Below are 25,709 nucleotides of genomic sequence, written 5' to 3'. Positions count from 1 at the left end.
TTAGCTACAGTAAAGTAATGTGTTAATATTTAATACTTCATTAACACACTTAGATGGTGGCAAAATAAATACAATAATAATATATGGTATAAACTATACGAGCTGCCTACTGTTGCCGAATTATAGGCACGAGGGAGGGACGCACAAAGTACAGAAGTAATGCAAAGACAGTTAATAATTACAAGCTAGAGGTATATCATTAGCGAGCTACTTTCATAAAAAGGTGCGAGCAGGTCAGCATCTACCTGTGTTGCTTGACATTGGCCATTAGAAATTCCATTATTATACATTACAACAGTGAGATGCTTGAAAGGCAGATGTGTCTCTTTCAGGAAATGGATAAAATGTTTGTAGTCCTTCCCGCGACTGGGTTGTTGTAATGATTCTCACTGCGTCACCTTAAATTTCCCAGCGTTTCCCAGTTAGCAGGAATACTTAATGCAATGAGATTCATCTTCAGGGGACCATGAACAACTGCTCTGCACTTACGTGTAACGCAGTCTATCCAATACAATCCATCCAATATTTGTTAGGGCATTTCTGAGTGTGAAACCGACCAATCAATGGCCCACTGACACTTTCATTGTTTAAGAGACCCTGCAAGTGTAGCTACTGACTGAAGATGCACACCTTTGCTTTAAATGTATAAATCTTGACATTTGAAAATATGAGACACTCTCCCAGGTTAGCAACTAATCCAGTTTTTGAGTGAACACCTACTCGACTGCACATGTTTGGCTAGGTATGTTTTCTCTGTAGAGTTTGAATAATCGTCATAATAAGAAGTGGAGCATTGACGGCCTGTTACATTTTTGGAGCAGATTCTTTAAAATTGCAAGATAGTGCATTGACTAAGAATGAAGAGCGCTTTCTCAGAGTGAGTGCCCTTCCAGTTTTAATTAAGCCCTCAGCCAGCAGCCAGGGTTTGAAAAGTTTTTGTCTCCTCCGCCTCAAGAGCTCACATGATTCATTTTCATCTCCTCTATGCATGAAACGCAGTGACTATGTCACCTCTAGCCCTGACTTGACTATGAGAGGTCTGTTCTTAGAGCCTCTTAACTGCGAGGTGTGCCATGTGTTTTGCAATAGTTATTATTATGGTGAGGATTTAAATGTAACATGTCATTCCCACAATCTGTTACTGTAAATGCAGGGAACTGTGGTGAACTGACAGCTGACCATTTTTGGTCTAAAGAAATGGCTCCCCAGGTTATGATTTTATAACCACATGAAGGTGAGGGTGTGCATGCGTAGGCAAGTGTGCGTAAATGTGTGCACACACGTGTAGAAATATGATGGCTTGAGCAAGATGCAAGCAGTTCTCCTCTGTATTTGTTTGAATTCACAAGCATCTGTTCACATGACACACCGTGTTATTCTTATCGTGTTATCTGGTCCCTTCCTTTTTACCGCTGTGACAAATATCCATCCATTACTGTATGTCTCATATTTGGAGACCATAGTGTATCTTAATGGTTCTATTACTGTATTTACTGTGGTCGCTGGCAACTGTTCGCCCACATGCTACAGTATCTGCATTGTCTCACCCACTCACAAAGGGTTTAGGTGCTGGTGGGAAGGTGGAGAGCCTACACTTTTGAGTAGATAACAATAAAGCTGCTTAAACACACACACACACACACACACACACACACACACACACACACACACACACACACACACACACACACACACACACACACATTTCAACCCCATGAGGTTTCACTTTGATTTTCCTTTTTTTCAGGAATAAACTCCTGACACAACTTCCTATACATATTTACATTACAGGGAGGCTGGGTATTTCCGGTACCTATGCGCAGCACAGACCTGACATGTATAGCCTGTTGTGACACACTGTGGTTTACAAAATGAATGGCAATAAGAAAATATCACAGACTCGAGAGCACGATACGGTCCACAAGTGTCACCCTCCACCCTATAGCAATTAACTGCGTTAATACCGGCAAGGTTCTTGAATAAGGTGGTCCGTGGATGGCAGCACTATCTACAGCTATGGATCGACATACCTAATAATCGCCTGTAAAATAGCTCTATATATGGAACGAAAAAAATATGTTTGATCGCCTTTCCACCCCCCTCACCGTCTCACCTGCTCGTTCCTTGCAAGCTCCTTCTCCAGTTGTCGGTGTTTGTTGTGCCACACCAGATAGTGGATAGGATAACGACTCTTCTCCGGAGTTTTCTTAGCAGAAATCATCCTCGGATCATAGTTTGCCTCCTCCTCCTCTTTCTTCACTGTGGATCGCAAGAATACTTTGTCACAGATTTACGCTATACAATTAATCCTATCATCCTGCATCAGCGGTGATGCCCAAAGGCGTGTAGGGGCAACCTTACGCGTCAGAAACAGTGAATGGCTCCCTGCTCGCTCTGCTTAGAATAAACGCCAAAGCCCCATGAAATCATTTAGAAATAAAGATAAGGGGGGAAAAAGCCCTCCCTTGATTGTGTCAGTAGATTGGGTTACACCTTTATTCCTTATCTACCCGTTCCTCCTCCTCTCGCTTTCTCTTCCTCGCTCTCTTTCTCCCCTGCCTACTCTAACGCGTCTATCCTCCTCTCCTCCCATCCGGTGGTGACTGAGAAAGATGCATTGACAAGCTGCAATGAAATGGGCGCATACTCAGCCAATCCGCTGTCAGGGCTCTGATAAAACACATGCCTTGTGAAAAAGAAAAAAGAAATCGAAATGATGCGTTTAAAGTGAACCAGGCCCACATAGCATAGGAGTGTTATAAAGGAGGTGTGGGCGTACTGTGGAGAAGGCTGGGGAGCGCACGACATGACAGCAAAAGACAAAATTCATCAAAGTTGAAATGAAAGCCTACCTTCTTGATTTTTTTCAGTTCCTCTACTCTTATTCTGCATTATTTTCATGTCGACACAACAGAAAAATGAAACAGATAAATCCAATAAATCAATAGCACTTTAATGTTTCATTTAACTGCTAAAGCTGCTCAGCCATTGAAGGTTGGGTGATCGCGATACTTCTGCTTAAATGGAGCAATGTGTTTCTTATATCCAATATCTGATTAACATCTAGTAACTTTTCTGTCAGCATGAATTTTAGATTGTGATTAAGTCCCATTCTACAGAAACCACCTCACTTTTAAGAACATAAGGTTATCATCACGCCCTGTCCCTCCCTGTCCTAAGTTGTCGGGATGGTGTGTGTGTGTGTGTGTGTGTGTGTGTGTGTGTGTGTGTGTGTGTGTGTGTGTGTGTGTGTGTGAGAGAGAGAGAGAGAGAGAGAGAGAGAGAGTGAGCGCGTGTGAGTGAGCGCGAGCGCGGATACTGTCAGGTACAGAGCTGCCGTCTCTCGGTGATTTACTGTAGCAATATTCCGAGATGAGATCCTTTATACAAACAGATTAACTATGTTCACATAACTTGGATCCAGCCTCGGAGTTCATCAGCGAACGTGGGCGAACAGACCGCTGGAATTAACGGGAAGCTCAGTCGTCGTCAGCTGGCCGGGGGAAAAGCCGATCATACCACCCGGCTTCCGGGGATTCAGGGGCCGCATCGGTTGACGGCAGACGTCGGTCTGTAGCTCCGGGGGGGGGGGGAAGACGGGCGAATATTCACATCATCGCCGACATCCACCTCTTCGTTTCATCCACTTTCGAGATGTCGAGAAAGCTACAAAGAACAGAAGTCTGCGCTGACTGCAGTGCGCCAGGTAAGGAACAGAAAAAAAGGAAAACAGACCATGGGACTGGAACAATGCGTCGATGGGGGCGACGTGGTGGGAGAACAAGGCCGAAGTTGCTGTCATTGTCAGAGGGTCTGCAGAGCAGGAAAACGGCCAGGGCTGCAAAGCGTCGTTTAGGCCCAAAATAAACACTGGAAAAAATAGGCGTGTTGCCACAACGGGAGAATATCTCTAGCTAACAGCTGCTCAACGTTAATGTAAACCATTGAATAACTTGATAGGTATATTTATTTGACCATGGCCATATGTAAGAACGAGTAGTTTATTTGGGGCAGTTTAAGATCCCATTGTCAGCTTTATGCTGCCTTTCCACTCGAAGAGACGTTTGTTTTGATTTTCGTGACCGGGACAGACTTCCGAACACGTTAGCTTAGCTTGGCTAGCGAGCTGGCGATTTTGAGTCATTATGCAGCTGTGTGATAGAAGAATTTATGGTAGAGTGAATGTCCTAAGATATAATAATACATTTATATCGATGGACAGCTATCATATTGTTAGCACTTGCCCGTGGCTTTTGGAGTTCGTGCTTTTTATACTGCTAGCTTAGCTATGACGTTAGCTACTTTAGCTAACTTTTGCTAAACGCCAAGTTATTGCCAAGCTGATTCAGCTAAAGCGTCAGCGACCAGTCAGTAGCTTTAACAACAATTTGGCTTAAAAAATACAGTAAAGTATCAAAAACTTAATTAGAGTTTCTGTTTGTTTAACTTGATAATTTTAGAATATCTCCAGTAAAGTTAAGAAATAAAATAGTGAATTAATAGGAGTAAATTCAGTTTACAGTCATCCTAAGTTGGAGCACAGTTCAACATAAACCTGAAATGAGCCATACCTGTAGTTGTACCTCAAAATCATTTAAAAGCCACCTCAGTTCCATTAATCTAGTACAACACAAAGTTGTTGTTGTTGTTGTTTTTAAAGGAAAAGGGACATAATTTCTAGCTTCACCTGCCTTAGCTTTCATCCATACTGTTCAGGGCGTAGTGATTTCCACTACAATGGCCATCCATAATTCTAGCTTAGTTTCCAACCCACTTCTCCTTTGGCCCCATCTGTGTTTGTTAAAATCTGAGTTAGAGACAATGTCAATAAGACCCTTCATATGTAGCCCCAAATGCACGTGCTGTTTCAGTTCGATCCCCTTGATCATTGGTGATCTTGTGTGCCTTGCTTGCGTTCATTCATGTATACATGTGCAGCAGCTGCTCTTATGACAGCTGCGACCCCTGATAACTCTTAACTGTCTAATAGGGCTGGGTATCGTCACTGATTTCTAGAATCGATTCAATTCCGATTCACAAGGTCCCAAATCGATTCGATCCACGATTCGATTTAATTTGATTCGATTCGATTTAAATCTGGGAAAGTTTGACAGTCAGAAGTATAATTCAGATCAGAACATTTACATATTTTTGTATCTATAAAAAGGAAGCTGACACTCGCAAGACTTTATCCAAGGTGTGAGCATCACAGCAGATGCCTTTGTGTCAAAGTAGCTGAGGATAAAACACAGAAAAACATGAAGGTGATTTTCCTGGCCTGGGATTTTATAAAAATATTCTGCAGTACATCAAAAACGAAAGAAAACCATTAATTAATGAACATTACCTCTGACGTTACAGCGGTTTTATTAGACACACGGCTAAGCATTTTGCATTTTGAATAATATTAAAAAGTTTAAATTTGTTCAGTATTGAACAGCAGAAATGAGGTTTTCTTTTCGGAAGAATGTAAAAGGGAAAAAAACAGCGGCCGACAGCGCTGTAAACAACAGTAGACTTGTGCGTAACAAGCAAGCGAATAATGAAGAAAGCGAAACTGTTCGAGAGAGGTAGAGAGGGGGAGGGAGAGAGAGAGAGCTGCGCATCGCAATGGAAGCAAAACAGTAAAAGAGTGAATTCATGACGATGTTTATGTGAAGCGTTTGGATCTTCTTTTGCTGCTGGTTCGGTCAATATTGTTTGGAGAGAGATCAAACTAACAGCTTTAGAATCAGCGCATAAAGGGCGTGAACACAAAGCGCGGACCCGGATCAGCGAGCTGTCGGCTTTCAGCCCCGACTGTGAGAAAGGCGACATCTAACTGATTCTGATCCGCGGGTCGCGCTGTGTGTTTAAGTCTATGTGCAGAATCCCTGTACCTGCTCTCATTTACTGTTTGGTGGTTCTTGAAATTTTGTGAGATGTCACCAGAGATTCTGGCATTTCGGACAAAATAAATTTATATTAAAAAATCGATTCAGGATTTTAATGAATCGATTTTACGTTATCCAAGCCAGAATCGATTTTAATCGATGAATCGATTATAAAAACCCACCCCTATGTCTAAATGCTGCAGTCCAGCCTTGCATTGTACACCTTGCTATTATTACTTACTAACATGCTTCAGCACCTATTTTCCTTTTCTGGTTCCCCTTGAGTTACTTTTTACATACTGATGAAACCCCAGCTGAACTCCTTTCGTTGATACTATATTAACTTGCAGAATAATTAAATGCACATTATCTGTGACATATTAGTTATATTTTAAAGCTTTAGTTTATTTACTAGACAAAATAAGGCATTCACAATGGTAGATGGCTTGTTCGCGTACCTGTTACTAGCCGTGCATTTCTTCTACAACCATCATCTCTCTGCATGCAGCCCCTCCTTGCGACTTACGCACACACGCACGCAGTGCTTTCTGCAAAATGCTGACCTAGCCCCTGGTGACAGGCCACCTCCCTACTACCCAGCTTTGTGTCATACTGGGGGATAACTCAATGGCATGGCTACAAAGGACGACTGATACTCCTTTTCGTAGCCAAGCTTCAGGAGTCTTTAATGTCACACCATGGCAATCTGCACAGTTTACGGGCAACAATGAATCACATCGTCACTATAGTAAACTCTTTATTTCGCACAGATGCATTTGTTTAGGAAACTGAAACTCTTGTGCAACTATTCACAGAAGAGAACAGCGGGGTTGAGTCGATATGTCGTGTTGGTGTCCCTGTCAGGCTTTGCTGTTGTTGCTGTGTTTGGTTAAAATTAGAAGTAAGATGGAGTAAATCCGGCAAGCTGACACTTAGTACAATTAAACACTGTATTAATTGTGTTTATATTGTATATAAACACATATATGTGTATAAATTGTGATATACACCAAACAAGCCTGAAGCTAACTCGTTAACGGCCAAAGTATGCAGATGTGTGCAACATGTTATCTCAGTGTTTAAGAGTGGAGTGTAACACAATTTTAAAAACTTGCACTCATTTGTAGCATATGTTTTTGTGCAGGGTTAGCTGACACTTATAAAAACAAATGCTATACTAGATTGATGAATTAGGCCAACTTTAGGCAACATTATGCAGCAACATGCTGCAGATTTCACCAATACAGCACTGCTAATAGTCTATCCACTTCTAATAGCTTAATGGCATAGCCTCATATTGATTTAGCAGACCAGGCAGATAGCCTAGCCTGTGGGAGTTTTTTTTAATATTTATTACACAGATTAAGGAATTAAATTGCTGAGGCCTTTAAAGCCTACGGGGCTGCTGTTCTAAACTGAGCTATTGCTTTTTTCAAAGCCATTTTGCATTTCATATTTCTTTTTTTTCCCTCTTTTTTTCTATGGGCAAAAAGACTTAAAGCACGCCGGTTCATCTGATGATGGACTATTTTAGCTCCATTAATACCCTAAGCCCAGACAGTTTTTATCCCAGGCTGAGTGTGACCAACACACATTGTAGATATGTGTGTGCGTTTGGGCGTGAACAGTGTGCATGTAAGTGTGCAGATGCTTGTTTTGATACTGCAGACTGTGTTAGTTGTGAGGCATTCATCGCGTCAGGGTCCTGAGGGCATAAACATAACCCAGACTCAGTCTTTCAGTGTCATTGGACTGGCACTGGCCTTTGCTGCTGCCCTTCACTTCCTCACCTCATTTGCACCCATTTAGAGATATGTTTCTTCTCTTAGGTATTAAAACAGGTTTCTTTGTCAAGCCATTGTAATAAACTAGTAATATTTAGTGGTGGCAGCAAAGTACAACTTGTCTCATTCCTAGCTGTTTATGACTGTAAGGTGCAAGCTAACGTGTATATTTGTAAAAATGCTATTTATAACTGTTTCTTATCAGACTTGCACAGTTCTTCACAGGAATATCTAAAATTGATTGCAATCAGAGCCTGACCAAGCAAACTGATATTATAAGCCAGTATTAACTATTTGCTCATCGGCTTTAGCGTTTATAACAGATGATAAATGAGAATAAAAAAGTAAAAGATAAAAGGGAGAAACACCCTTCAACTGTGTTTTGAGTGTTGCATAGTTTGTCAACCAGAGGGCAGTCTGCAACACCAGCTGATCTGGGCAAAGTCGGGGAGAGCGTTAATGAGTAAATACATACATGCACATAATGAATGTTAGGGAAATCACTTTAATATGTAATATGCCTAAAAGAAAAAAAAAAGACTATCTGATATATGGAAATGTCGAATCATCTGTCCATCAAATTTAGGATCACGGAGGGGCTGGAGCCTATCCCATGGTCATAGGGAAAAAGGCGAGGTACAGCCAGCTTGGACAGGTCGCCAGCTGGTCGCAGGGCTAACATATAGAGACAGATAACCATTTGCACCTATAGGCAATGGGGAGAACATACAAACTAAACAGAAAGGCTCCGGCCAGATGGGCTAATTTGAGTCTCAGACCTTCTTGCTATGAGGCAACAGTGTTAACCATGTAGCTGTGTCCACATAGTTGTGCTTTCACATGATTCATTTCTGCATTATTTAAGTCAGTTTTCAGAGTTAATATTTAAAAATGTCTAGTTCTTGTCTTTTCAATAACCCAGTTTTTATTCAAAATTCTCTCAGTTATAAAAGCCCTTTGATTTATTACTGACATATACATCCTGCTTTACTCTTAATGTGCATAATACAAACCAGGTGCTCATTCAGCTGAGAAATGTATAAAACTTAGAAACTTAATTGGAATATCTGTGACAGGATCACTGTCTGGTACTCATCTTTATTTTATCCATCATGTGGTTTTGCTCAGAAGCAGATAAAAAGACCTATAAAAAAAGACGCACATATGTTTGACTTGATATTGACTGAAGCCCAAAAGAGTAGCAGTGTAGGTAGACTGCATCTCTTCCTTGGGAAAAATGGCATTATAGTTGTGTAGTAAACTGTAATTTGGACCACCCACGTCATAAATCGTGGATATTTATGAGTATGTTCGTGTGGCCTGGATGGAAAGCACTTAATATTTTTAAAAATCTCCAAAATCTAATTATCAGTCACAGTGTGCTTATGAAAATCCTAATGCTTTCTGTGTATTTCTGTCTGTCAGACCCGGGCTGGACCAGTATCAACCGAGGGGTCCTGATTTGTGATGAATGCTGTTCGGTCCACCGCAGTTTAGGCCGCCACATCTCCATAGTCAAGCACCTGAGGCACAGCGGATGGCCTCCCTCCCTACTGCAGGTAAGTCTGAGAAATGAAGAGCGAAGGAATGAGAAACGGGGAAGGGCTTGTGAGACAAACGCAGTACCCAGAATAGTGCCACCGAAAGAAGAGCTACTGCAGAAATCTTAGTCAGCTCAGAAGATGCAAATCCACAGTACTGCAGTTTGTGTTTATTTTTTATTTGATCATCTAGTTTAACTTTGATCTGTGAGTCTGTCTGTACTCTTGTTGTATATCTGTGTTCGTCTCAGTATGGCCTTAATGCAGGTTTAGGTGCTTAGTGCTGCTTCAGCTTCATCCTGTAATTAAGGAGGCATGAGGAGTGTGGGAGTTTTTGGCTTTATTGGTTTTATAACCAGTTTTGATTCCAGTGTAGAGCACAAATGTGTATCAGGGTTGTTCTGCAGCTTTACTGAAGATAATTTAGATTTATTTCGTAACACATTATATGTGTTAGATAATAGTTACAGAAATCACTGTGACTGTGAGCTATATGATACTGAATTATGAAAATAAGCTGTTAAACTAATTTCTTCCAATATTTTCTGGCCAGTCCAGAAATTATGTTTCAGTGATGCACTGGAGTCATAACACTGATGTAATTTTAAAACATATAGAACTGCATTAGCATCAGTAGACCCCAGGAAGTCTTCTACTTTCTGAATGTGACTTTTGCATGTTGTAGAAAAGCATCGTTTTCATGAAACATTTGCTAATGTTAGTAAATGTGATGGTCTTGTGACCTAAAGAAATACACACACACACACACACACACACACACACACACACACACACACACACACACACACACACACACACACAATCAATGTATGGTGGTTCCGGCCCTGTGCACCTCTAAGGGTATTTGCACACATGCGGTTTTTGATCCGTTTAAGTCAAACTTGGTTCATTTTCCTTTTTGGTGTGGTTCATGTGTGCAGGTGCAAACATTGTAATCACACTCAGACCACAACGACTGCACCGAGAACCTTTGGAGGGGTTTATGGTGTGAATGTGATCCCACCTAGATCCAAACCAATTAGCAAGTTTGAGCTAAAAACATCCAGCAGCCACACAGGGTTAGGGGTTAGAATCTGATAGATCTGCAAATGCTAATGAAAGTAAATTCTGTTATAGTCCAGAACACAGCGCCTTCTTCCAGACACATCTGGCTAGTAAGCAGACTGAACATTGTCACGTGGTTTGTAGTGACACATTCTGGTTCACTTGGAGTTCACTTGGATTTTTCTCTGCGTGAAAACAAACCAAAGCACGGGGGAACGGCTACAAGTTTACCGACTCATTAACTGATTTGAACCAGAGTACGACTCAGATGTGAAAACGCCCTAACAGCAGGTTGTCTGTGGATGAACGGGTGACAGAGTCATGGGCAGCGGAGGCTCACTGGAGAGTGAAGGTTGGACTATGTGGTCTGATTCTACAAACATTCTACTATAGCTCACGTTGCTGAAAAGGTTACTGCTGTCAGAATACACAGAGCATCACAGTAGGGCCTCAGCTGTAGACCAGACAGTGCGCCCATGCTGACCCCAATCAGCTGCTGAAAGCACTAACAGTAGGCACATGAGGATCAGTACTGGACCACAGAGCAATGAAAGAAGGTGGCCTGGTCTGATGAATCATTTCTGCACCGCGCAGCTTGCAGGACTTCAATGTTTAAACTTAAAGGTTTCTTTGCAATCTGTTGCTAACATCTTGGTACCAGATACCACAGCACACAGGGTCCAGTGGAGTCCGTGCCTGGATGGGTCAGGGCTGTTTTGACAGCAAAAGGGGGACCAACACAATATTAGGCAGGTGGTCATAATGAGCTGATCGCCTGGTTGTTGTACAGAAAAAGCTTCTAGATTGATAATCCATTTCTCAAATTGTAGAGGTACTTTATCTTCATAAGAAACTGCCTTCCCATGATTGGGCGCACAGTCGTAGCATCTTCAGTAGACAGCGTCTCCAAGCAGAGAATATTGCTTTTTCTTTTTTTCAGGATATTGAAACCTAATTTTCTGTGATTAACAGTCAGTTTAGCCAGAGGATAACACATTTTTCTTCCGTGTGACAAACTCCAAACACACTGCTTTACACTGACTTTAATAAAACATGCTCATGACAGCAAACCATCACTGAGTCACTTCTGTGTGTGTGTGTGTGTGTGTGTGTGTGTGTGTGTGTGTGTGTGTGTGTGTGTGTGTGTGTGTGTGTGTGTGTGTGTGTTTCAGATGGTTCAGACCTTGGCCAGTAACGGGGCCAACTCCATATGGGAACACAGTCTCCTGGACCCGGCTCAGGTGCAGAGTGGCCGCAGGAAACCGAACCCCCAGGACAAAGTCCAGTAAGTATGCTCTGCACGGGCTCAAAATCCACATTAGGACACAGAGAAATTATTGTCCCTTTGTAAGCATAATTTTTCTCTCTCTCTCTTTTTTTTTGACTGGTGAAGAACAATTGCAACTAGTATTTGTTTCTAAGTACATTAGTGCATTGTGGGCTGAAATATGGCTTTGGGAGAGTCATGAGATCGGGACCCGCAGGAAAAATATTTGCTCATTTCTTTTTCACCGGAAAATGGAGGTTTAGTGTGAACTGCCTCTTAAAAACCTCTGCAGTGTTCATCAGATTTATTTCTTTATCCATTTATGTAAAGCAAACTGGGAAACTAGGCATAACCCATCAGTTCGGTTCACTGTAGAGATTATTTATTACTGCTGGGGGGCTGTTTGTCTATTATTACAGCACTTTCTGTGTCTGTACCTCACAGAGAAAGGCGCCTGATCTTTCTATTTGATGAGAGTGAGGGGGTGAGAGGGAAAAATGAAGTCAAATCAAAATGACCTTACCTCTAGTGGGGCTTCAAATCCCTCGGTGGGGCGCCATATGCACTTGCAGTCATGATGCTAAAACGCATTTTCCTGTATAACAGGGTTTATTGCATGAATTGCAGTTCCACATATTTTGTCCTCGAGTGTTCTTGTTTACCTTTGAGGCCTGGGCTTTTGGTAACCATCTCAACTTCCCCTCCTGTGCAGTCCCACCAAGTCAGAGTTCATCAGAGCCAAATACCAGATGCTCGCATTCGTGCACAAGCTGCCCTGTCGTGATGACGACGGCGTCACCACTAAAGATCTCAGTAAGGTAAGAAAACGTAAACACAGCTGCTGACTTGAATACGTGCGACACTTGTTTTTTCTTGATAAACAATTAGAGAATAATTTAACTCGACTTGTCATCTGTAGACCTATAAGCATGCTTTCTTTTATCCGCTAAGTGAAGGATTCTGCACTTGTTTGGATGATAACAGAAAACCAGTATTGTCTTTAATCTGCGCTCTAATGTTACTCTGTACTGAGCTGATGGGTAGGATGTTATGAGTTCAGGTTAATTAGCCTATACTGACACAGCTATACTGTGGAACAGCAAGTCTAAGCACAAAGGTTGTTTCCTTTATGAATGTCAGTAGCAGACGTTGCACATAAGCATGCACTCAGGCAAACACACACAGATGCTCTTTTACTTATTACCCCCCCCCCCCAACCCAGCAGGGAGTGATCTGAATGACACAGCAGGATGCAACAATCATCTCTAGCGCTGTGCTGCCTCTATGGGCTAATAAGGGAATTCAGTTTGTTTCCTTCTCTCTGTGATGTTTAATCTTTCCGCCCTGACTCCCCCCGTTTCTCTCTCTCCTCTCTACCTGTCTGTTTCTCCCTCTCTATTAGCAACTTCATTCAAGCGTGCGGACGGGGAGTTTAGAGACGTGTCTTCGGCTCCTGTCCCTCGGCGCTCAGGCCAACTTCTTCCACCCGGTCAGGACAAAATAAATCTACCACTGACTCACATTTTGTCTTGTGCTGTTAACTTACTCTCTTTATGCCAGGCGTCTCTGTTTGTGACTGTGTTTCTGTGTGTTTCCCACAGGAGAAAGGCACTACCCCACTTCATGTGGCAGCCAAGGCAGGGCAGATCTTGCAGGCTGAGCTGCTCGTGGTGTATGGTGCAGACCCTGGATCGCCTGACATTAACGGACGCACACCTATGGACTATGCTAGGTACAGGAATTTGAAAGCACAATTCAGTAAATACAAAACCTGCATTTAGACCCTGTTCAGCTCTGGAATTGAGTCATCTAATGGTAAACACAACACAAGTAGAATCATTTCATGTGCGCGTGTGTGTTCCAGGCAGGCGGGCCATATAGAGCTAGCAGAGCGTCTGGTAGAGTGTCAGTATGAGCTGACGGACAGGTTAGCCTTCTACCTGTGCGGTCGGCGTCCAGGTAACCTAATGCACCAGTTTTTCTTGTTTTTGTTCTCCTCTTCACATGCCTTTAAGCACAGCAGTTAACCTCAGTAACGTACTGTGGTAGATTTTTGTTACTTGGTTGTTACGTTTTTCTCTTCTCTCCCAGATCACAAGAATGGCCACTATATCATTCCTCAAATGGCAGACAGGTATGGACCAAATGATCATTTTTATTGTCTTAAGTTGATTATGAACAGCTGCAAGTCTGTTGTCGTTTAATTGCCTGAAAACAAATATCTACATGATTAAACTTGCAGCTGCCAAACTTGCCTTACTTCTGTGACTGCTTAATTTCTCTGTCTGACATGTATGTATTGATATAATTTAGTGTTCTGACCACAGGGTGGCACCAAAGCCCCCACAAAGGAGTTAGGTAAAGGAAGTCTTTATTAAGCTGTCTGTTCACTGTGAATTTGGTGAGGTAGATACTTGAAGCGCGCTTGGTTAAGTAATGCTGAACTGCAGCGTGGATTTGAAAGACACACGAGTGCTCAGGCCATGACACATCGAGTTCAGCATTTCTTAGCACGGCTTCTTTCACTTGTTTGATGGGCGCTGGGTTTTCTCAGCTACAGTTCAGAGATGTGTTGCACCTCCAGATCTGTTCGTTACTGAAATGGGTCTTACTTCTGTGCTGTCATCTTAACTCCACTTGCATCTGTTCTGTTTCTGGTGAATGGTTCCTCTTGTTAACAACAATTAAAGCTGTTTTCATGTGGCTTTTCTTCCCCTTCTTTCTGTCTGTTTCTCTTGTTTTTCTCACTTCTGTTCTCCATTTCGCTGTGCTTGGTGGAGTCAGAGCTCGTCCTAAGTGCCCGACACAGAGGTATCTTTACTTTCCTTGTTCTTTTTTCCCCCAGAATCTCTTTCTCCCCATCGGTCCCCTCTCTGTATACTTCCATCTCTCATGTATCCCACAATGCATCCAGCTTTTCTTGAGTGGCATTGAACAGTTGTTTATAGATTATAAAGCTGTAAAGATTTAAACAGATGTAAACAATCAAGAAGTCTTGTAACTGAAAGACTGTCGAGTGTTTGAATCACACCAGGCTTTTTCGCATATTCAAAGTTTACTTCCGCGTGTATCCTTAGTGACATCTTTGGCCATAGCGAGAGCATATTTAAAGAGTTTCAGATCAGTCTTTAAAGCTTCGAATCTCTGTAATCTCACTGTGTCACAAACTTGACACCCTTACAGCATAATATGTGAAAGCCAACTCACATTTATATTGCTGTTGTTACCTGACCAGCAGTCACCAGTAGAACAAGTTGTCCCGCCTTCCCTCCTCATTCTAGAAAAAACTCCCTTTCCACCTCCACCCCTCTCACTTTTTTTCTTCCATCTCATATCTCCCTCCCCTGTCCCCTTCCTCCCTGCGACTTTATTCCACTGTATATTTACGATGCCTTTTTGATTGTCATCTTCTGTGTTTTTGTTCTAGTCTGGACCTCTCAGAACTGGCCAAGGCTGCCAAGAAGAAGCTCCAAGCGGTGAGTTGAATTTACATAGCTTATGGTTATAATGTCAAAAGCAACAGGCTGTTGTGTTTTGGGGGGATTTGTTTTTTTTTTAAACAGGTTCTTGAAAGTAAAAAAATAAAAAAATAAAAAATACAAGAAAAGAGTTTTTGTTGGGTGAAAAGAAAAGTTGTTGTCACAAACAGATTTTCTGCTCATAGCTGTTTGTTCTCTCCATGTCAATCTGAGAGATTGTTATTAAATTCATTTTATTTCATCTGCTCTCTCTGGTTTGTCACGCTGATGCTTATTGTTCAGCACGTGCTGTATCTATATAGACATGTAGAATAAGACCCGCTAATGTCAATTTGTGTGCGCATGTGTGGCAGCTCAACAATCGGCTGTTTGAGGAGCTAGCAATGGACGTCTATGACGAGGTGGATCGCAGAGAAAATGATGCAGGTGAGCCTTATTGCTTCCTTTATACCCTCTACGACTGTCTGCCTGGGCCTGTGCGTTTGGGCTTTTTCCCCTTTGTGGACCAATTGATGTTGAAACAAACTAGAAAAATGTAAAAACTTTTGAGGAAAAGTTATGGGAGTGAAGCTGATATAAAGATAAGAAGCGCCAAAGAAAGAGGAAGTGAAATGAAGGACAGGGCGACGAGAGAAGGGAAAAACTGCTAAAGAGGAAGGCCAAAATGTTTTGAGTGAAAGAGGGGGAGGAGAATGGAGCGAGGAAGTGCCTCGCAAATTCTTGAGTCTCTCTCCTCCTCTTCGCTCTTTCTCTTTTTTCCTTCTCTTCTCTCCCTTTCCTTCAGTATGGGCAAAAGTCAGAGCGCGCTTTCTGACTGAAGCACACAGGTAAGTAGCAGGGATAGACTTGTAGACACACCACCAACAGCACATACAAAACTGCACTGTAAGAGATTCGCTGTACTTTGTTTATATCTCTGTGGATGTGTGGGTGGATGGGCTGCGTGTGGTTGGATGTGGGCGACCTTGTTGTTTGAACGCGCACTCACAGATTTATTTTCTGCTTTACGTTTTTGTCTCCAGTGTGGCTTACGACCCAGAACCACAGCACTCTGGTAACAGAACGCAGCGCAGTCCCTTTCCTACCAGTCAACCCTGAATACTCTGCAACGCGCAACCAGGTAAACACGCACATACTTGTATACGTTTGTAATGACTGATTTAAAGGAACAGATAGGGGGGGAAGGAAAAAAAGACAAAATGGAGATTTCTTATTTCTTAGATAGGCAGTTTATGTGTTTGTTGGGGGGGGGGACAGAGAAAGGAGTGTGAAATTAGCAGCGGCTGTTCCTCAGATGTGAGAGTGTAATCTTTCTGCACTCTCTCTTTATCTCTCTAGCTCTCCCTGTGAGGTAGAGAGCGAAATCTCAAGTCCACTTACAAAGTTTATAGTCATCTGAATGGCTCATTTTTGGTGTAAACACTCAAACCCAAGTGTACACACACACATACAAACAACTCCCACATGGCCACGTTTGCTTTCACGTGATTGGGCAGTTCACTGTGGTCAGAGGCTCCTATTTATGGTCGAAAACAGAAGAAATCACATCTTTAGAGTCGAACTTCTGTGAATGGTTTTACACTTTGGTAGGAGCTGACCTTCTTGTGCTCTTATGCAGATGCCTGGACGCTAACCTAATTGTAGAGTTTATGTTCCTTTGCACATGTTGTGTTGCTGTGTGTGTTGAGAGTATGACTGTGTTTTTCCACAGCACATGGTAACTGACCACAGCAGTCACACAGGCACTGAACCACTGACTATGGGCCCCATTGTATTTGTCTCATACTCAGCTCATGATTTTAAAAAACAAAAATGCAGAACTGAATTTCAGGCTTTGATGCCAGTGTTTGTGTGCGCATGTGTTTGTGTAACTCCCGGCTTGTTCTTTTCTCAGGGCCGCCAGAAGCTCGCCCGTTTCAACGCCCGGGAGTTTGCTACCCTCATCATCGACATCTTGAGTGACGCCAAAAGGAGACAGCAGGGAAAAGGTCTTAGCCCTACTGGTGAGACTGGGAGGGAGGGCTAGACTTTAAACTTTGAAGGCAGTGCCATCTAACCTGATTAATATGCACGATGCATAGATATCCATTTATTGATTTATACCAGTGTGCAAAAGTCTGCAAAGCATAAAACCTTAAAACTTTTAAAATCACCTGTGTCGCAGCAGCAGCACAGTTATAAGAGAATCATTCCTGTGTGACAGTTTATTCTTACATGAAACGGTCAAGTACGACACACAACTGTGTTATTACTTTAAGCACTCCCAGGAGAAAGATCACGTTTGAGAGAAGAGCGAGTGCTAATATTACGTGAAAGAAAACTGTAAATGGGCAGATTTTTCTTCTCCTTGTTATCAGACCCGCTGGACCTGGGCATCGATGATGACCAGCATGACTACGACAGTGTAGCTTCTGACGAGGACACAGACAGCGAGCTCACCACCCAGAACAACAACAACACGCAACGTAGCAACCGTGCAAAGGTATACAGCGTGACACACTTTTTTTTCTCTAAATAGCTACCCTTTACCCCACATTTCTGTGGCTTTCATACTTGTTAATCACCATTTTGATGTGTTTCCTTTCCCTCTATCCCTGAATTTCATTCAGTCATATTAGTAAGCAAAGCTTTTCCACAGTTTAGTGGCTTGAATGACTGCTTCTCCCAACATGCTTTGCGGAAAGTGGCCATACTCATGGCTGCCACATAGCTCCTGAGTGACATCATCAGCTATTCTGGGTCCCTGTCAGACAAGGCATTGTTCATGCACAGAGAGAGCGTGTGTAATGGGAGGGAAAAGAGAAGGAGACAGATTTAAGAAACAAAAGGAAGGAAAAATCATGTGGGAGGGGTAGAAGTGAAGCTAAACCAGTAACAAGCTTCTTTTCATGCTCAGGGTAAAACCCCGCCAAGCTGGAGGATCTACTCGCCTTTAAATCCAAGGAAATATATGGATTTGTTGTTTTACGGTGCTCACAGCATCGAAGAATTGTGTGTTCTAGTATGAAGCAGGGGGTAATAGAAGTAGTGGTGAATGAAGCACAAGCAGAAGGCTATAAAGTGTAGTTTATGAAAGGTGTATTTATTGGTTTAATTCCAGGGAGTGGTAGAGGGCTGAATCTGAGCAGGCTGTGGGGTGGCAGGAAGTGAGTGGGAATATTGAGAGCAAGAACTAAAGGTCTAGTGTGTGTGTGTGTGTGTGTGTGTGTGTGTGTGTGTGTGTGTGTGTGTGTGTGTGTGTGTGTGTGTGTGTGTGTGTGTGTGTGAGATCCTACCTTCAAGTTAGGCCTCTTCTTGCCTCAAAGCCACGGCTGTTTTTTTTTTTTTTTTTTTCCACAGCTTAAAAAAAATGTATAAATTACAACCACATTTAGAACCTTGTTAATGCATGAATTTCACTAAATACAGAATGTATTGAAGGAGTTCAGTCACAACCCCTCCCCAAATCTTTCGACCCGTTTGACCTCCTGCCTTATATGTTCCTATCGATCCAGAGTATGGACTCCTCAGACTTGTCAGATGGTCCCATCACCCTGCAGGAGTATCTGGAGGTGAAGAAGGCTTTGGCCTCCTCAGAAGCTAAGGTGCAGCAGCTGATGAAGGTTAACAACAACCTGAGCGAGGAGCTCCGGCGGCTCCAGAAGGAGGTAGGAGGAGTGCAGGTGGAACGAGAGGATTAGCAGTGACCATTCAGACTAATAAAGGGTTTGCTGCGTGGCTTCTTAGAAAGAGAATACAAAATGAATAGAAGTTGGAATAAAAGATGTGCTTGGTAATGATGACTAGAAGACACGAGGCAGATTGGTAAAAGAGATGGGGCAGTTGATTCAGACAGAAAGAGGGTATAATGATGGAGAGACAGTTGAATAAATTAATATCTTTGCAAGATGATTTTTCCCCGTCAGGGTGTTATTTACTTTTGATGGAGCTCATGTGCTGTTCATTGTTGCATCTTTTTTTTCCCCCGTGAGTCATTGTCATTTCCCTAATATGTTCATTAGCGACCGGCTTAAGTGATTCATTTATGTGTTCATCTTCTCATGTCACTGAGGATTTAATGAAGATTTGAAACAAACATAGAAAAAAACACACTGCAAATAACAAATGTGTCAGATTAGGGCGCTAGGCAACAGTACCTCAGGGCAGATGATCCTACAGTTTCCCCTCATTGACCCCTTGAACACAAACACTGTATTTTCAGGTATGTACTGTAGCCCTCCACCCCTTCCCTAAGACCCAGTCCCAGCTTATTGTAGTGTAATACCATGTGTTGCATCCCCCCCCCCTCAATACTGACTTAATATGTGAAGCCCAATATGAGCCTGAATATGGATGCTTGTTTTTGACCGTTCAGTTGACCCCCCCCAATTCCCTTCAACCTTCCCATGTTCCTCCCTCCATCCCTCCCTCCATTGTCTCATCCCTCCCTGCTGCCTTCCTCCTCTCCTTTAGATCACCCGGATGCAGACAGAGAACAGTGCGCTACGGAGGGGCCAGCAGGCTGGGGGAGCAGCTGGCCATGGGGTAGGGGGACCTGGTGGAGGTGGGGGAACAGGAGGCCACTGGGCAGTGGGTGGGATGCGAGGTGGAGTGGGTGGATTTGGGCCAGGAGGGGACCCACCGGTGCTTTCGGTGCCCTCCTCGGCCACCCCCCACTCCCACCCTCACCGGAGGGAACGCCAGGCCTTCTCAATGTACGAGCCAGGGGCGGCCCCCGGCCCCACGGCCCACGGTCCCCCAGTCCTGGACTCCCTAGTGCCCCGCCTGCAGCCCCTCAACACAGCCAGCGTAAGTTAGAACGGCCCTGTCCCCTTTCCACTCACCACCTTCGCCTCGGTGGCTCTGATTGCCTGTCTTTGGCCTGATTAAATAGGTGATGGTCTGATCCTGATCTTTACATTTCCCCCCCTCTTCTTTCCCCTTGCATCTCAGTTCTCAGTCCTTCTCTTTCAAAAGATCCAGTTGTGCACGAACCCATTTTTAAGGGAAGTTTTGTAATGGTTCAAAAAGATTTGTTATATTGAGCTTTAAAACTGCATAAATGATGGAGTGCATACGTGTGACCTGAAGGAGAAAGATGGGAAAGAAAAACAACAAAAAAGGACTGTTTCCTCTGTTCTGCTGCCTGGCAAAAGCCTCTGATACACCGCTGCATAGCCTGCTCTGCACACTTTGACCTTTTCAAACCCCTTTGACGTCTTTGCTGCTGGACAGTTGCTTAATCTGGAAATGCTGGGATCACACACACAGATGCACAGAAGTTCATTTTTGTTTCACCGCCACTTTAAAGAAAAGATATAATAAAATTTAAAAAAAAGTTTCTCATATTGCAGACAACCAGGTGAGCAGTTCAGCAGCATTTAGTTTACAGCACGTTAATAGAGCTACAGAATGCAGACACATCTCACCGCCGCACCAAGTTGGTGACTGTTTCTTCACACAGAGATTTACCTGTTTGTCTGTTTTCTGTCTGTCTGTTTCTTCACCTGTCCGTTCTTTGCTCACTGCAGTGCAGCCGTGCATCCTCTGGATGTAAGCATTCTGTCTGTCATTGCATTGTTTGCCATTTCGTCTTTGAGTTTGTAGTATTATCTCACAGTATGTAATTATGCATTTTGTTTTTCAGAGATCAACATTAGTATTGAGTGTGGGTAGTCTCTTTTTAGATGCTGTGTGCCGTGTGTAAGTCAAGCAGAAGAAGCTAGATTAGTTGACAGTATGTTTGCTTCCTGTTAGATAAGCAGCGAGGCATGTAGTGTAGAAAAAGATGATGGGCCGTTGAGTTGTTCAGTGCTGCTCTCACTGACTCGTTTGCCTTGTTTTCCTGCTGTTTATTTAAAAAGAAAACTTCTTCTCTATGTCCCCACGCTTCTTTTCCCCCCTGCTCATTTCATCATCTGTCTCTTTCTGCTAATATTTCAATTTCTTTTTAATCTTCTTTCTGGCCTCACCCATGCTCCTCCATCTCTCTCTCATCCTCTCTCTATCCTTGTGTTCCCTTTGTCTTCCCAGGTAAGGAAGGGCGGCTCAGGGAGTCCATATCTGTCTGGATCTGCAGAGATGGGTAGATACATGGTGAGCTGCTGCTGTTTTGGCTCTTCATTTCTTTTTATGATCCTCCACTTAATGCATTCAGAAAGTTGAGATTATTGGCTTACATTGTTTTATCCAAACCAGCGTCTCATGGGTCTGTTGCTGTTGGCCCTAATCCTGAGATTCAATCACAGAATATCCCTCATCCCATTAGAATTACCCACATACTAAATGTAGTGTAATATCTGTCCCATTTAATGGACATCAGTGGAAACCATCTCAATTACATGGAAACAAATGAAAATTAGAATTTTGATTGAAGAGGTATACTTACAGGACATGATGTGTGGTGATTATTTAGTTCCTGCTGTGTTTTTCTTCCAGGTCCCTAAACCAGAGAAGCACGGCAGTGGCACCGACAGCGACTACGACAACACACAACTGTACGACGCCTCAGTAAGGTCAGTGTTTGAATGTAAATCTGAAAAATGTCCTAGCTTTCTAAAACCAACTTTTCTACTTTTCTAATGATCTTATTTTTTAAATGGATTCACAGAAACTGTTTTCAATTACTTATAACACAAATGTGGAGGTAGCAGTTTTTAGTAAGAAACGAGGGGCACAAGCTGTTGACATAATGCCACATAAGGACTGTAAATGCTCATCCATGACCGTCACCTACTGTCCTCGATCTGAGGTTTTAATTGTTGCGCGGGTAATGCGTTTCCCTATCCAGTATGGGCCGCAGCAGTGAAGAGGAAGGCCGTGGGGAGCCTGAGGAGGGTGGGGAGGGGGGTGAGCCAGACCCCACCTTACCCTGCACAGAGGACGTCATACTGAAGACTGAGCAGGTGACTAAGAACATCCAGGAGCTGCTCAGGGCCGCTCAGGAGTTCAAACACGACAGGTAGGTGAAAAAATGGTGGCACAGTCCTTTTCATCTTAAAATAAAATGCATAAAAATTACAAATCTAATCGTGTCTTACAACCAGCCTGTCAGACATTGAGTTAAGCTAATGTTATGCTTATTTTTTTCTTGATTTCAATCAGAAAAAACCCTCAATATCAAATCAGATCATAGCAATTCACAATCAGTTGATGTTGACATTATGAGAGGCCGAATCACAAAGATGTGAAAGAAAGACAGAGGACAGAAACAAGAGTATACTCGGGGTGGAAATATAAGACCATGTATAAAAACTGTAAACGGTTTAAATAAAATCTCCCCCTGGGTCAGAAATGGTGAAAATGCACCAAAACCACCAAAAAGCTACTTTAAGTAGTCTTACTGTAAATTAGAAAAGAGCTGAGCAGCTCATAGACACAGGAGATCATGTGACTGCATGAAGTTTACACTGGTGCTGTGTCCCCTAACCTAAGTTTACCCTTCATGACTTTTCCAGGAGAATGAGCGGGGTGCACTCAAGTGCTCAGCTGCCGTCAGATTAATGCAAAGCAGCACATGTCTGATAGACATAGACAGCACCTTAATCTCCATTTTTAAATGGTAAACTCTGATGTGAATGATAGTCGACAGCTGCACAGTGAGAATGTAGTTGTTAACTCCAGCAGCAGTAGGCTGAACTGTTACGCTAGCAATATTTTCCAGCTTTTACTAGAGGAAGCCACATAAGAAATATAATCTCTTCAGAATGTTGTGGGTGCTTGTATTTGCAGTCTCATACTTACGGTCACCAGGGTTACCAAGGGCCAATGACGATAGGTGTAATAAGGAAAGAATGCAGTTATTGTAGTTTGAGGCTAATGCAGTGTTTCTCCTCAGTTTCAACTCTTTTGTTTTATTTAATTACAGCACACTAAACCTTTCTATTGATAAATATGGCTGGTGTTAAGAAATCGATTTAAATCTCGTTAAAAATTAAAGATTTGCTGTGTGACTTTTTCTTTTTTTACCCACCTTTAACGTGAGTCACTCAAACTCCCAGTTTGATAAACTTTGCTTCCTGGACACCAGCTCCCTCTTTACCACAGGAGTCGTTGCAGGAACCTCGCCTGCTCACCTGCATTAGTGCTGTTGCACAGTTCTTGACTCATTTGACTCTTCAGTTAAAGAATCACTTCTCTTTTCAGTTTTGTGCCGTGTTCTGAGAAGATCCACTCTGCTGTCACAGAGATGGCTTCACTCTTCCCCAAAGTAAGTGCCCCGTCCTTATGTTTTATTTCTCACACTGTGTCTCTCATCTACATCTACATCTTCTTTTTTCTTTTTTGATTGCTTCCATCTGTCTGCAGCGACCAGCACTGGATGCAGTCCACTGTTCTCTCCGCCTGTTGGCTTCCAGTGCCTCACGACTGCAGGTGGAGTGCCGTAAGGCGGCGCCTTCGGAGCCTGGCGCTCCTGCAGTAGACTACCAGCTTCTCACTCAGCAGGTCATCCAGTGCGCCTACGACATCGCCAAGGCTGCCAAGCAACTGGTCACAATCACCACTCGTGAGAAGAAACAGTGACCCGACAAAAGAAAGAGAGAGGATCAGTGCATGTGCGGTTTAAAGTGGGATGGGAGGGGGCTTCCAGGAGAGGGAGAAAGAGGGAGGGGCAGGGGGTGGGAGGGGAGTACGATCACACTACAAGATGAAGGGTAAGGAATTGAAGTGACGGGGGAGCAAGGCTGACATGAGGAAGAGAAAAGAGAAAGGAAGGGATTTGGATGGAAGCAAAGCAGAGGACGTTTGTATGATAGAAACACTACAGTGAATGGAAAAAAATTCCACAGGCGTGGAAGCGAAAGTAGGGAAGGACGAAAGGAAGGAGCCAACACGGGAACCACAGCCCGCAGGGACCTTAGCAGACTGTTGGAATGGGATATGTACCATAAACTGCTCAAACTGTGACGAGCATACGTGTCATAGACTGCTTTATTTATTCTCACTTGTAACTCATCGTCCCTCCTTTTCCCGCTTCGGGAGGGAGGCAGCGTATGCTCCGAGAGAGAAGTAGATAGAACAGCCTCCACGCCATCGCCGTCCCTCCGTCCTTACGAGGAATCGGGTTGTCCTTCCTCCTCTTCTTTCCTCTCTCTAAAGAAGAGGGACCCCGCACCCCCACGCTGTCCCAGGCTGGATGAGCGTCCGGTGCAGAGAAGGACCTGCAGCCCACTCAGTCTGATTCCCACACTTCCTTCCACATGGGGGTAAGCATTTACAGGAGGGGCTCCAGCTTTTTTTTTTTTCTTTTTTTCTTTTTATTAAACCCATCACCTTCCCTTTCTTTTGGTGGTACACAGCATGATCTGGCATGTTTTCCTTTCTTTCCTCTCCTTTTTTTGCCTTTTGAATGTGCAGGTCTGTTTGGTCTGACAGAAATACTTTTTTTTTTTTTTTTTTACTGACTTACAGAAACAAAAACCCTTACACTGGAATAATTGTGATTTATTGTTGTTGTTGTTTTTCTTGCCTATTGTTTTTGCTTTGTATTGATAATTTTACTGACTGTCATTTTTTATTTTATGTATGTTTTTTTTTTCTTGTCTCATTTAGTGGAATATGGAGACAGGTGGGAGTATGTGTTAACCTCTTACTGGGATTTAAGTCTACATGCACACAAACAAACAAACACACGAATCAGCCTGTGAAAAAAAGGTCCTCGACATTTCTCAAGCGCTCCTTTTCAAAGACAGTTGAGTTTTTATTACATTTTCCTTCATGTGATATATACATCTTATGGCTGTGGGGTGTTGAACGGTTGCCAAAGGCATGGTGTATTATGACAGGACCAGGATCTCAACTGCTCCTCCTTCATGTCCTCAGCTGTCTTTTTCCCCCCTCTCTTTCTTTGCGCTTGATTTCTCTTACTGTTCGCCTCATTACCAGAGCCAGTGGAATAATCTCAGAATCACCTTCGTAATCATTTTTTCGCAGTGTCAAGCAGAATAATAAGAACATCTGGTTTCCACATGGAGGATTAAGCCCCAGTCTTCCTCAAAAAGTGCTTATGTGGCACGGGTGCTTTACTTGGTAACTGTTGAGTGTCATTAAGCGGACACACTGGTGTGTTGGGAGTTGAGCTTTAAAAGTAGACCTGTGGAGAAAAAACAAAAGCACCAGATCTGGCAACCAGGATCACAGATATCATTCTGAGGTGCACTTGATTTAGTTTGCCAAGTATTATTATGTTGTTGTTTTTTTGGTTTGTTTTTTTTTACCCTTGAGACTGTTTGACAAGCTTCTGTGGAAGCCTGCGAGCAGTTTTCTGTCACAGCCTGCTGATCTGGGCCACAGAAGTTGTCTCTTTTTAGCCATCTGCCTTTCTGCAGACAGCGTTGGGAACAAAACTCAGTGCAGTTCAACCGACTTATGTCAGTCGCGTACTGTGCCGAACAAAAATGGTCATATCTGTAAACACGTTGGGAACTTCTGGGAGGACTGTCCTCTTTTTTTTTTTTCTCTCTCTCTCTCTCTCTCCCTTTTCCTTTTTTAAAGTTAAGATTCTACTCTAAAACCTTCACCAGTGCTCCCGCAGCTGGTTTCCTCAGTAACAGAGAGATTTCCTCACCTCGCTCTTTTGTGTAATCTCAGCGTTCAGTTACTCACCTGAAACACTGAAGGATCAAACTACAGTCGCATCTCAGTTTGTCTTGTATTGCTGCCTTTTTGTTTTTCCCCACAAGATGACAAATCGGCTCCAAACACCTTGAGGTAATGCCTCA

General features: G+C 43.1%; 2 protein-coding genes across 6 annotated transcripts in view; one reads left to right on the top strand and one right to left on the bottom strand.

Annotated features, from left to right (window-relative positions):
• The window catches only part of ankrd13b (ankyrin repeat domain 13B), a 46,068-nt gene extending 43,104 nt beyond the window's left edge, over positions 1-2,964 (bottom strand). For 2 of the 3 annotated variants that reach the window (XM_085380835.1, XM_085380837.1), the window contains exon 1: positions 2,114-2,964. In XM_085380835.1, coding sequence (XP_085236961.1) covers positions 2,114-2,221 — 108 coding nt within the window. In that variant the 5' untranslated portion in view covers positions 2,222-2,964. The remainder of the gene's footprint in view (positions 1-2,113) is intronic. The other variant, XM_085380836.1, reaches the window with a different exon arrangement.
• Positions 2,965-3,319: 355 nt separating this feature from the next.
• Positions 3,320-24,408, top strand: git1 (G protein-coupled receptor kinase interacting ArfGAP 1). Of its 3 annotated transcripts, none has more exons than XM_085380833.1 (21): positions 3,320-3,706; positions 9,083-9,216; positions 11,436-11,548; positions 12,243-12,348; positions 12,933-13,019; positions 13,132-13,262; positions 13,395-13,489; positions 13,622-13,664; positions 14,315-14,341; positions 14,958-15,006; positions 15,363-15,435; positions 16,032-16,129; positions 16,904-17,012; positions 17,367-17,491; positions 18,504-18,656; positions 19,462-19,797; positions 21,022-21,084; positions 21,427-21,503; positions 21,779-21,949; positions 23,134-23,197; positions 23,296-24,408. In XM_085380833.1, exons 1-21 carry the CDS (start codon positions 3,655-3,657, stop codon positions 23,509-23,511), a joined length of 2,322 nt encoding a protein of 773 aa, XP_085236959.1. In that variant the 5' UTR covers positions 3,320-3,654; the 3' UTR covers positions 23,512-24,408. The 3 variants fall into 3 exon arrangements, with proteins under 3 accessions (XP_085236959.1, XP_085236958.1, XP_085236960.1); XM_085380832.1 differs by lacking the exon at positions 14,315-14,341 and adding an exon at positions 13,844-13,888; XM_085380834.1 differs by lacking the exon at positions 14,315-14,341.
• The last annotated feature ends 1,301 nt before the right edge of the window (positions 24,409-25,709 follow it).

The sequence above is a fragment of the Rhamphochromis longiceps genome, linkage group LG14, assembly GCF_057381845.1.
Source record: "Rhamphochromis longiceps isolate RC_006_pf linkage group LG14, R_longiceps_female_GT1.1, whole genome shotgun sequence".
Lineage (NCBI taxonomy): Eukaryota > Metazoa > Chordata > Actinopteri > Cichliformes > Cichlidae > Rhamphochromis > Rhamphochromis longiceps.
The sequence above is the reverse complement of the archived record's forward strand: the minus strand, read 5'-3'. Positions and strand labels throughout refer to the sequence as shown.

What these genes read in the sequence shown, in the direction of transcription:
- git1 (XM_085380832.1), top strand. Translation starts at nt 3,655, where the DNA reads ATGTCGAGAAAGCTACAAAGAACAGAAGTCTGCGCTGACTGCAGTGCG. An exon ending in CGCTGACTGCAGTGCGCCAG is followed by an intron (nt 3,707 to 9,082) that starts GTAAGGAACAGA and finishes TCTGTCTGTCAG; the next exon opens with ACCCGGGCTGGACCAGTATC. An exon ending in GGCCTCCCTCCCTACTGCAG is followed by an intron (nt 9,217 to 11,435) that starts GTAAGTCTGAGA and finishes TGTGTGTTTCAG; the next exon opens with ATGGTTCAGACCTTGGCCAG.